At 43.8% G+C, this 12,445-nt stretch overlaps 1 protein-coding gene across 2 annotated transcripts in view; it reads right to left on the bottom strand.

The window, feature by feature from the left end:
- Positions 1-12,049, bottom strand: part of LOC138827487 (histone-lysine N-methyltransferase SETDB1) — a 36,774-nt gene extending 24,725 nt beyond the window's left edge. For both annotated transcript variants that reach the window (XM_070023038.1, XM_070023039.1), the window contains exons 1-8: positions 11,873-12,049; positions 9,905-10,173; positions 9,127-9,278; positions 5,638-5,672; positions 4,514-4,613; positions 3,339-3,464; positions 2,979-3,180; positions 507-580 (exon numbers count right to left, since the gene is read on the bottom strand). In XM_070023038.1, the coding sequence (XP_069879139.1) occupies positions 507-580; positions 2,979-3,180; positions 3,339-3,464; positions 4,514-4,613; positions 5,638-5,672; positions 9,127-9,278; positions 9,905-10,164 (949 nt within the window). In that variant the 5' untranslated portion in view covers positions 10,165-10,173; positions 11,873-12,049. The remainder of the gene's footprint in view (positions 1-506; positions 581-2,978; positions 3,181-3,338; positions 3,465-4,513; positions 4,614-5,637; positions 5,673-9,126; positions 9,279-9,904; positions 10,174-11,872) is intronic.
- Positions 12,050-12,445: the final 396 nt, after the last annotated feature.

The raw sequence follows: 12,445 nt of genomic DNA, 5'->3' as shown, positions 1-12,445 counted from the left end.
AGCCAATAAAACCTGTATTTCCCAAAGGACACTAACCAATTTCAAGACTAGAAGACCAAGAACATTATGGTCGGGCTGGGAAGGTGGCTCAGTGATAGAGCACTTGCCTTGCATGCATGAGGCCCTGGGTTTGATTCCTCAGCACCACATAAGCAGAAGAAAAAAAAAAGCCAGAAGTGGCGCTATAGCTCAAGTGGTAGAGCACTAGCCTTGCTGGGAAGGTGGCTCAGTGGTAGAACACTTGCCTTGCATGCATGAGGCCTGAGGTTTGATTCCTCAGCACCACATAAGCTAAAAAAGAAAAAAAGCCAGAAGTGTCTCTGTGGCTCAAGTGGTAGAGTGCTAGCCTTGAGCTGAAGAGCTGAGAGACAGCACCCAGGCCGAGTTCAGGCCCCACGACTGAACCCCCCCCCCCCAAAAAAAAAAATCAATCCAAACATTATGGTCTTTCAACTGAACATCTCAAGAAAATGATACATCTATGGATAGAATGGAAAGACACTTACATGGCCGGCAAATCGGATACAGTTCTGATTGTGTGACATAGGATGCATAGCCATCATCAAAGAAAATGAGAAACCTATAAGGGAAAAGTAATGATTTTTTAAAAGCGGGGGTATATTTATATAACATCCAAAGATAATTTTATCTTAACTCTATTCCCCTGGATAAAATGTACTCCAGAGAAAACAAGCCAGTTTTCTCCACAGCCCAAAAATTAAAAATTTTAAGCTAGGTGCCAATGGCTCATGCTTATGATCCCAGCTACTCAGGAGGCTGAGATCTGAGAATGGCAGTTCAAAGTTAGCCCTGGGAGGAAAGTCCATAAGACTGTTATCTCCAATTAAGTACCAAAAAAGGTTGAAGTAAAACTATAGACCAAGTAGTAGAGTACTGGCCTTGAGCAAAAAAAAAATCTCAGGATGGGGCTGGGAAGGTGGCTCAGTGGTAGAGCGCTTGCCTTGCATGCCTGAGACCCTGGGTTCGGTTCCTCAGCACCACATAAGCAAAAAGAAAAAAGCCGGAAGTGGCGCTGTGGCTCAAGTGGTAGAGCGGTAGCCTTGACCTGAAGAGCTGAGGGACAGAGCCCAGGCCCACAGTTCAGGCCCCACGACCGGACCCAAAAAAAAAAAATCTCAGGAACAGCTCCCAGGCCAAGTTCAAGCCCTAGGACTGGCACCAAAATAAATTTAAAAAAACAAACAATTGAAAGTGGCTCTGTGGCTCAAGCGGTAGAGCACTCGCCTTGAGCTGAAAAGCGCAGGGATAGCGCCCAAGTCCAGAGTTCAAGCCCTGAGAAGATGGCTCAGTGGTAGAGTGCTTGCCTAGCATGCATGAGGCCCAGAGTTCAGTTCCTTACTACCACATAAACAGAAAAAGCTGGAAGTGGCGCTGTGGCTAAAGTGGTAGAGTGCTAGCCTTGAGGTGAAGAGCTGAGGGACAGCGCCCAGGCCCAGAGTTCAGGCCCTATGACCGGACCCAAAAAAAAAAAAAAGTTTCCTTATGTAATCAATATAGCCCGACTTTTTTTTTGCTGGTTCTGGAGCTTGAACTCAGGGCCTGGGCACTGTCTCTGAGCTTCTTTTGCTCAAGGCTAGCACTCTACCACTTGAGCTACAGCACCACTTCCAGCTTTTTCTGTTTATGTGGTAGTAAGGAACTGAACCCTGGGCTTCATGCATGCTAGGCAAGCACTCTACCACTAAGCCACATTCCCGCCCCTACAGCCTCACTTTTTAAAAGTCATTTCTAGGCGGGGTAGGGGGGGAGAACGGGAGGAAAGCAAGAAAAACAAGGGCAAGGATAGCAATGTTTGTCAAAAAATGTACTCATTACCTTACTTATGTAATTGTAACCCCTCTGTACATCACCCTTATAAAAAATAAAATAAATAAAAATTATTTATTTTCCTTCTCTCTTTTTTTTTTTTTTTTTTTGGTTGGTGGTCGGATTGTACTCTGGGCTTGGGCATGTCCCTGAACTCTTCAGCTCAAGTCAAGTACTCTACCACTTGAGCCACAACACCACTTCCAGTTTTCTGGCGGTTAATTGGAAGTCTCACAGACTTTCCCGCTGCGATCCTATCTCAGCCTCCTGAGTAGCTGGGATTGCAGGCATGAGCCACCAGCACCCGGCTTCTCTCTATTTTTTAATGCCAGTCCTGGGGCTTGAACTCAGGGCCTGGGCACTGTCTCTGAGCTTCTTTTGCACAAAACTAGCACTCAACCACTTGAGCCACAATGCCCCTTCTGGCCTTTTCTGTTTATGTGGTCCTGAGGAATTGAACGCAGGGCTTCATGCATACTAGGCAAGCACTCTACCACTAAGCTACATTCCTAGCCTTATTTTTCCTTCTTTATTTCATTCTTCTGGTGTCAACTTGTCTCCATCTCATTTCTTCATTCTGTGTGAATTCTCTATTCTCTTAATGATTAATCAATCTTGTTTACTCTAGCTTTCCATTGACTTCTCCTTAAGAAAAAAGAAAAAGCAAATGAAATTGCCCTCATGTGCACCGTGATATATTACAGACTGTGATAGACAATTTGTTCCAGGAAAGTTAGAATGAACTTGTGACTTTAAATGAGTATCATTATTCCACAATACTGTGAATTTCCGGAAATTATGTAATCACAATCAAAAAAAAAAAAAAAAAAAGAACCTGGGGGAGGGAGGGAGGGAGGGGATGGTAGGGGGAAAACAATGGAGGGGGTAACAATGTTCAAGAGGAAGTGTACTCATTACCTCACTCATGTAACTGTAACCCTCTGTATAGTATCTTTACAATAAAAAAATTTAAAAAAGAAAAAAAAGAAATTGCCCTCATGACTTGTGTGTTAAGAAATAAACCTTTTCTGCTTATGCAGGATCCTGGCCACTGAGGATTAAGAGTACAAAAGCTAATTGTAAAATCTCAATTAAGGCATGAACAGGACAGGCATTGTGTTTCTAGACTTTTCAATCCCCTGTGCAGGTACCTGAGCTTGTTTTTGACGTTTGGTGTCTCAGCTACAATGCCAGCATAAAGCCAGACCTGATTCCCATCTTTGTACTTGGCTACCACGCGACTGCCCACATAGAGCTTGTCAGCAGGAGGGTGGTAATCATAGGCAATATGGTTCCCTGACAGCAGACTCTTTCCTTTGTTGTCAAATTTCACCTTGTATTTCTTCCCTGGTCCTAGGTAAAAAGAAAGACAAATTAAAATTTAAAAACAGTTTCCATGTAAGTCCTGACTTCTATGTAAGAAGAAAGGAAAGACTATAGGGAAAAAAAACTATCAGCAAAGGAGACTAATATGCCACCTTTTGTTAGTCCTTCCTCTAGCTTGAACATACCAACTGTCTGGATAGCAATAAGGGTGCCTTTGTGCCATGTCTTGGTTCTCTTCTTGCCCAAAATCCGCATACTGACTATCAGGTCACCATCTTTGCTCAGTTCTCCAGACATGGGACTCAAAGTTCCTATGGAGAAAAGTGAAGTTGTTCTAAAAAGTGACACCACAAATGGGCAGTATGGTATCAAATAAAATGAGGTAATCCTCAGTCATTTTTGTTGAATTCTTGTTAAAGAAACATAAGATACAGATAACTATTTATACTAACAGGAAAAACATGAAAATCAGCGCTAGCGTGGTTAGGCTTTAATGACTATTAAGGACAATGAATCTAGAATATCACAATCAACAGACAAAAGACAAGCAGACAAGAGAAACAAATGTGGACATATGTGGTAAAAGAAACTGATACAGGGCTGGGAAGGTGGCTCAGCGGTAGAGCGCTTGCCTTGCATGCATGAGGCCCTGGCTTCGATTCCTCAGCATCACATAAGCAAGAAGAAAAAAAGCCAGAAGTGGTGCTGTGGCTCAAGTGGTAGAGCACTAGCCTTGAGCTGAAGAGCTGAGGGACAGTGCCCAGGCCCAGAGTTCAGGCCCCATGACCAGACCCAAAAAAAAAAAAAAAAAGAAAAAGAAAAAGAAAAGAAACTGATACAAGGACTGAGAAGGTGGCTCAGTGGTAGAGTGCTTGCTTGCCTTGCATGCATGAGGCCCTGTGTTTGATTCCTCAGCACTACATAAGCAGAAAAAGCTGGAAGTGGTGCTGTGGCTAAAGTGGTAGAATGCTATCCTTGAGCTGACGAGCTCAGGGATGGTGCCCAGGCCCAGAGTTCAGGCCCCAGGACAGACAAAAAAGAAAAAAGAAAAGGGGCTGGGAAGTTGGCTCAGTGGTAGAGTGCTTGGCTTGCATGCCTGAGGCCCTACGTTCGATTCCTCAGTACTACATAAGCAAAAAAGAAAAAAGCCGGAAGTGGCGCTGTGGCTCAAGTGGTAAGGCACTAGCCTTGAGCTGAAGAGCTGAGGGACAGTGCTCAGGCCCAGAGTTCAGGCCCCACAACCGGACCAAAAGAAAAAAGAAAAAAAAGAAACTGATACAGATAGGAAGGAATTTCATAATCATGAAATCACTGTGAGAATTCACCTCCCATCTATACCCAGGTACTCCTGGACCCTAACCTTTATGCAGACCTTGGGAACTGCTCTTCTTATTGACAGCATCCATGAATTTCTGGACATCTTGAGCTGATTTTCTCAAGGCAGCCATAGCTTCACGAAGCTGTAGGAATGTGGATAAAGGACACAAACTTTAACAGGATAGTTTAGAAATAATGTGAGAGAGCTAAAGGCAACAGCTCAGTGGCAGAGTACTTGCTGTTAACTAACAGCAAAAAGCAGGAATTGGAGGTGGGGCTAACCTTAAGCAAAACAGCCAAGCAAGAACTAAAGACCATAAGTTCAAGCCCTAGTATTGGCGCACAGGTGTGTGCATACACACACACAAACTTGAGAATAAGAAATACCTCCTTAAAAAAACAAAATGGAATCAATTATATTTGGAAAACACAGTTACATCAAGCAAAAACTGCCCTGTTTTAAAAAGCCACTTAGAAATTAACTTTACAAAGCTCTTCTGAATCTTTCCTTGCTGAGCCCCGTTGTATTTGGTATCTTGGTAACTTTTCCATTATTTTTGGAGTCAGTCATGGGGCTTGAACTCAGGGTATGGGCACTGTCCCTAAGCTCTTTTTGCTCAAGTCTAGCCCTCCTACTTGGGAACTACAGTGCCAATTCCAGTTTTTAAGTAGTTAACTGGAGATAAGAGTCTCAGGAATTTTCCTGCCCCCACTAGTTTGAACCTTGATCCTCAGACCTCAAGCCTCCTCAGTAACTAGGATTAAAGGCACGAGCTACCAGTGGTTAGCCTTTTCCTTTTTGTAATGTCTATCAGAGGACTGTCAACTGCAGGGCTCAGAGCATGAATGACTGGTGGCTAATTTGTTGTTTTGTTTTGTTTTTTCTAGTCCTGGGACTTGAACTCAGGGCCTTGGCACTGTCCCTAAGCTTATTTTGCTTAAGGCTAGTGCTTTACCACCAGATCCACGGTGCCACTTCCAGCTTTTTTCTGAGTAGTTTATTAGTGATAAGAGTCTCATAGACTTTTCTGCCTGGGCAGGCTTCGAACTGTGATCCTCAGATCTTACTGATCCTCAGATTTTTAGCTCTGAGTAGCTAAGATTACAGGAATAAGCCATCAATGCCCCGGGCTAATTTCTTAACGTTCTTTATCCATCCCAACTCACCTTCTGGTCTTTGGGAGTTCTACTCCCAGCATCACCTATGGAAGAGAAGAATTCTATGAGTGTAAGAAACTTAATACAAAAATTTCCAGAAATTCAATAAATAGTGACTTAAAAGTATAGTAACAAAAGCATTAATGGTAATAGCCAAAAACAAATTAAATAAAAACATATACACAAAACCAGGTGCTGGTGGCTCAAGACTATAATCCTAACTACTCAGGTAACAGATCTGAGAATCATAGTTTGAAGACAGCCTGGGCAGAAAAGTTCAGGAGACTCTTATCTCCCAATTAATCACAAAAGGCTGGAGATGGAGCTTGACTCAAGTGGTATGGAGTTTACCTTGAGCAAGAGTAGCTCAAGAACAGAGTCCAAGCCAGGACCAGCATTAAAAGAAGAATAAGTAAAAAAAGCAACTCAAGAAGTGGAACTATGGCTCAAGTGGTAGACTGCCAGTCTTAAGCAAAGAAACTTAGGGACAGTCCCAGACCTTGAGTTCAAGCCCAGAACTGACCCAAGTAGAAAACAAAACAAACAAAAACACCCACTGGGTGCTGGTGGCTCAAGGCTGTAATCCTAGCTACTCGGGAGGCTGAGATCTTGAGAATCTCGATTCAAAGCCAGCCTAGGCAGGAAAGTCTTTGATCTCCAATTAACCACCGGAAAACTGGAAGTGGCACTGTGGCTCAAGTGGTAGAGTGCTTGCCTTTTTGGTTTTTTGTTGTTGTTGTTTTGCACCCGGTCATGGGTCCTGAACTCTGGGCCTGGGTGCTGTCCCTCAGCTCTTCACCTCAAGGCTAGCTAGCGCTCTACCATTTGAGCCACAGCACCACTTCCAGCTTATTTTCCCCTGCTTATGTGGTGCTGAGGAATCGAACCCAGGGCTTCATGCATGCAAGGCAAGCACTCTACCACTGAGCCTGGTTTGTTTTTTTAAATACCGTACAGAGAGGTTACAGTTACATGAGTAGGGTAATGAGTACATTTTCTACCGAACATTGTTACCCCCTGTGATTTTCCCCTACCATCACTTCCTTTCCCACCCCCCCAGTTCCTCCCTCCCTCTCCTTGAGCTGAAGAACTCAACGACAGCTCCCAGGCCCAGAGTTCAAGCCCCACAAGACACCAGCAAAAAAAAAAAAGACCCAGGTAGGAAAGTTGTTTAGTGGTAAGAGTGCTTGCCTAGCATGCATGAAGCCCTGTTAATTCCTCAGTACTGCATAAACAGAAAAAGCCAGAAGTGGCACTGTGGCTCAAGTGGTAGAGTGCTAGACTTGAGCAAAAAAATAAGATAAAAGCTGGGTAGTGGTGGCTCATGCCTGTAATCCTAGATACTTAAGAGGCTGAGATCTGAGGATCACAGTTCAAAGCCAGGTTCAAAGCCAGCCTGGGCAGAAAACCAGAAGTGGTCCTGTGGCTCAAATGGTAGAGCACTTGCCTTCCCAGCATTCAAGCCCCACGACCAACCAAAAAAAAAAAAAAAAAAAAAGAAGCTCAAGGACAGTGATCAGTATCTGAGTTCAAGCCCCATGTATGGTGGGGAGGAGGGGGAGGAGTGGCTAACAAATTAACAAAATATTTATTTGCAAGCAGCACTGTACAAAAGAGCCAGCCACGATGATAGAAATATCCTATATATCCAATACATTCCACTAACATGAAATGTGGTTAATATAACTGAGGAAATCAATTCTGAATTTCATTTAATTAACAAGCTGAGGTATTATAATTTGCTTTTCATAAAAATCTACCTTTTCAAGATAAATATAGTTCAGTGACTTTTAAGTTCATTCACTATTATGAAACCATTATCCCTATCTACTGAGAATATTTTCATTGCCCCAAAAAGAAACTTTTTGCCCAATCCTGGCACATAGAAATCTATCGTCTATCCCTATGAAGTTGCGTATTCTAGACATTTCATATAAATAAAATCATATACTATGCAATCCACACAAGGTTCATTTATGTTGAACCTATCAGTACATTATTGCTTTTGTGTGTGTATGTATGTTATAGAACTGGGGATGGATGCTATCCCTTACAACTTTCTCTGCTCAAGGTTGCAGCTCTACCACTTGAGCCACAACACCACTTCCAGTTTTTTCTGTTTATGTGTTGCTGAGGAATAGAACCCAGGGCTTCATTCGTGCTAGGCAAGCACTCTACCACTAAGCTATATTCCCAACTCACTTCACTGATTTTTATGGCTAATAATAGTCCATTATATGGATATACCATACTTTGTTTACCTATTCATAGTTAATGGATATTTGGGGCCTTTTTGGATATTATGAATAACACTGAAATGAACATATATACATGCATATTATATGTATATATGGATACAGACATATATATGTGTATATATAAGTGCCTAAGTGTATGTTATGTACATATATACATGAAATTTGTCCCAGGGCTTCTCTAACGCTCAAGCATGTGCTCTTATGACTTGAGCTATGCTCTATACCTTCTTTTTGGTCAGTCATGGGGCTTGAAGTTGGGGCCTCACTGAGTTTTTTGTTTTGTCGGTCCTGAGGCTTGAACTCCGGGCCTGGGCACTGTCCCTTAGCTTCTTTTGCTCAAGGCTAGCACTCTACAACTTGAGCCACAGCACCACTTCTGGCTTTTTCTGTTTATGTGATAATGAGGAATTGAACCCAAGGCTTCATGCATGCTATGCAAGCACTCTACTACCAAGTCACATTCCCAGCCTGTCCCTGAGCTTTTTTTTTTTTTTTTTTTTTTTGGTCGGTCCTGGGGCTTGAACACTGGGCCTGGGCATTATCCCTCAGCTCTTCAGCTCAAGGCAAGCACTCTATCACTTGAGCCACAGAACCACTTCCAGTTTTCTGAGTAGTTTACTGGAGATAAGAGTCTGACAGTTTCCTGCCCAGGGTGGCTTTGAACCTCAGATCTCAGCCTCCTGAGTAGCTAGGATTACAGGCATGGACCATGGAAGCCTGGGTTGTCCCTCAGCTCTTTATACTCAAGGCTAGTGCTCTACAACTTCGTTTTCTGCGGGATAATTGGAGATAAAGAGTCTCACAGACTTTCCTGCCTGGGCTGGCTTTGAACTGTGATCTTCTTGAGTAGCTAGGATTACAGGTATGAGCCATGACACTTGGCTTGAGCTTTTGCTTTTATTTGTTTATTATTTATTTTTGTGCCAGTAATGGGGCTTAAATGCAGAAACTATGCTCTCACTTTGCTTTTTAGCTCAAGGCTGGCACACTACCACTTGAGACACACCTCCATTTATGTCTTTATACTTGATAATTGGAGATAAGTCTTATGAACTTTGCTGCCTCAGCTGGCTTCAAAGGGTAACTTGGAGATCTTAGCCTCCTATATAGCTAGGATTACAGGTATGGGCCACCAACTCCTGGCCTGGTTTCTCCATTCTTCTTTTTTCTTCTACCTGCTCATCTTTCAGTATTTGAACCTCTACGTTGAGACTTTCTTATCCAAAGCCTCATCTCTTACCTGAATCAATACTTAAGACATCATCATCTTCATCAGGAATCTCAATTATTTCTGTGGGCTGGGAAGATTCATCCTCAGAGCTACTGTCATGGTATTCAAGTCCCAGATTAGAGTAAAAGTCCTTCACCAAAGATTCACAATTAGTCACTGCCCTGAGAGTAGAACACATTTTGAAAAAGTCAAAGTCAACAGAGGGTGTAGGAAGTGGCGCTGTGGCTCAAAGTGATAGAGTGCTTGCCTTGAGCTGAAGAGCTGAGGGACAGTGCCCAGGCCCGGAGTTCAAGACCCAGGAATCTGAGATCTGAGGATTGCAGTTTGAAGCTAGCTCAAGCAGGAAAAGTCTGGGACGCTTATCTTTCAATATCTAGCAAAAAAGAATCTGGAAGTAGAGCTATGGCTCAAGTGGTAGAGCATAATCCTTGAGGGAAAAAGCTAAGGGACAGAGCCCAGGCCCCACATTCAAGCCCTAGTACCAGCAACATCAACAACAAAAAGACTTGTATTTCCTTATTATTGATAATTTAGTTTCAGAAAGCTAAAAAACTTAATAGGTTTCTATGTACAATAATATGCACATATATGTATATATATATGTGTGCAGTACATATACAATACACACATACATATAATTGTGAGATCAAATTTTGGACTTTAAACTGAGGAAGAATAAGGTTCCACACAACTGTACTTCACAAAGTATAAAGTACTTGGTACATATCATGCATAATTATACTCTAAAAATATGTGCCAACCAACATATTTCATTATTTCCCATTACCTTGATGCATCATCAAAGAGCTGGTCCACATGAGCGACTTCAGTTTCTTTCTGTATTACCCATGTCTCCAACTCTGCTAGCTGCTTCTTGCGTTGCTGTACACAGTCCATCTTTTCAAGTTCTTCATCAATGAACTGCCGAAGTTCCTCCATAGAGATACCCAGCTCCTGCACCACTGTCTGCTGCAGCTCTGCAATCTCTTCAGACTCCATTGCAGCTCTTGCTGCACCCAAACCAATGCACCCAGGGAGGGAGGACATGCTTTTGTCCTGTGTTCAACAAGAAGCTCAAATTATTTCAGAAAGGGCTGAATATATTGGCTCAGTGATAAAGGAAGCTTGCCTAAGATGCACAGGACCTGAGTTTAACCCCCTCCCAATAAATAAATAAAAATAGTAACACTGCATTGCAATCACATATAGTCACAATTAAGAAACTCTCTCTTGCCTGGCACTCATTGTAATCCTAGCTACTCAGAAGGCTGAAATCTAAGTATCTCAGTTCAAAGCCAGCACAAGTCAAAAAGTCTGAAGCTCTGATCTCCGATTAGCCACCAAAAAATGATGTCACTCAAGTGGTAGAGTGCCAGCCTTCACTGAAAAAGCCAAAGGAGGCTGGGAACATAGCTTAGTGGTGGAGTACTTGCCTAGCACACATGAAGCCCTGGATTCAATTCCTCAGTACCACATACGCAGAAAAAGTTGGAAGTGGAACTGTGGTTCAAGAGTTAGAGTGCTAGCCTTGAGCAAAAGAAACTCAAGGACAGTGGCCAGGCCCTGAATTCAAGCCCCAGAATTGGTGAGGGGGAGAGGGGAGGAAGGATGGAGGGAGAAGAGAGGAGAGATAGAGAGCTCACCTTGAGTGGGAGAGCCATTTATTGTTTTTCAAATAGGTCTCTCTCCTTCTCCAGAGACAATCTGATACTGAGATTTTTATGGCCTCATCTTCTGAAAGACTATCAGGCCTGAATACAACTTCACAAGTTTGAGAACACTGCTTATACAATGGAGCTACAGAAAATAATGTTTCAGGAAAGTGAAGAGAGCCAACCTACAAATGAAGTTATCTCTGTGACCTAATGTGTCCCCTGAGAAATAAATCTTTGTTCCTAGTTTGTATCTATTTGAAACAACACATGCTCCTAGGAATCACTACTTCGTTGTTTTTCTTATTGCTTGTTTTATTGCTTTGTTATATGTTAATTTACTTTTTACAAGTCTACCATGCCGGGAGTGTACGGACTCCATGAAAAAGGCATGCATGCATAGTATTCATGAGGCCCTAGCTTCAATCCTCAGCCTGAAAATGATCTGAATAGGTCGTTCATAGTTAAACACACAAAGACTGGCAGCGAAAAGGTTTCTCCAAAGACAAAAGCAGGCAAGTAACAGGGACATAAAATGTAAGTATCTAACACCCACCATAAAAGGTCGGGGGGTGTGGGTGTGGGGAAGCTGGGCATCAGTGGCTTCCTCCAGTAATCCTAGCTACTCCAAACTGCTATCTAAAGATCAAGGTTCGAAGCCAGCCCGTGCAGAAAAAAAAAACCTTTATCTACAATAAACAAAAAAAAAAAAGTCGGAAGTGGAGCTGTGGTTCAAGTGGTAGAGCCTGAGCCTTGAGCGAAAACGCTCAGGGACAGCGCCCAGACCTTGAGTTCAAGCCGCCCCAGGACCTGCACCAAAAAACAAAAAAGTGCTTTTTTTTCCCTCTCTCGTCAAACCGTTGAAGCAACGCTGATACCACACGTGTCCAAGACCCCAACGCGGAGCAGCGGCGCCCACTCCCCCACGCCCCCACGCCGGCCCCACGCTACCCACTGTGGGGGTGCGGCCCCGCGCCGCAGGCCCAGCGCGGGCTGCGCCCCCGGCCCCCGCTCGCGATCGCCTTTCCAGAACATTTCCACAGCCGCGCCGACCTCCCCCACACAAACAAAACGCCTCAGAGAAGCTTTTGGTCTTTAAATACCTGAGTAAGAAGTACTCGCCTCTCCTCCCTGCTTCCCACTACGAGCGTTTTAATGTTCCTCTCACCAGACCCCGCACTCTCGTTCAGGGGTCCACCTCGAAGCAAAAACAAAACCCGGCGAAAAAAGGGACCAGGGGGAGGGGAAGCAGCGTGAGGGAGGGAAAAGGAACCAGAGGAGATCGCCGGAAGCAAGCATTCAGCGCTCTTTTCCGGTCACTGCGACGGTGGCCTAATGGGGTCAAATCCAAGCTACTCGGCGCCCCTGGGAGTCTGCGCCAACTAACGTGGCTGACTACGCATGCGTAAAAGCAGGGCCTTCCAACGCGCTCAAGGCTCCCCCAGCCCAGTAGGCGTGGCCGTGGAGAAGCTCCGCCCTATTGTTTGCCCTAATATTTATTGTGTGAATTCTATTTTTTTTTTTTTTTGGTCAGTCTTGGGTCTTGAACTCTGGGCCTGGGCGCTGTCACTCAGCTCTTCAGCTCAAGGTGAGCGCTCTACCGCTTGAGCCACAGTGCCACTTCTGGTTTTGTGAGTGGTTTATTAGAGATAAGAGTCTCACAGTTTCCTACTCGG

Source organism: Dipodomys merriami, unplaced genomic scaffold (assembly GCF_024711535.1).
Source record: "Dipodomys merriami isolate MVZ:Mamm:240054 unplaced genomic scaffold, mDipMer1.0.p SCAF_156, whole genome shotgun sequence".
Taxonomy (NCBI): domain Eukaryota; kingdom Metazoa; phylum Chordata; class Mammalia; order Rodentia; family Heteromyidae; genus Dipodomys; species Dipodomys merriami.
Note: the sequence above shows the minus strand (reverse complement) of the source record. Positions and strands in the feature narration are given on the sequence as shown.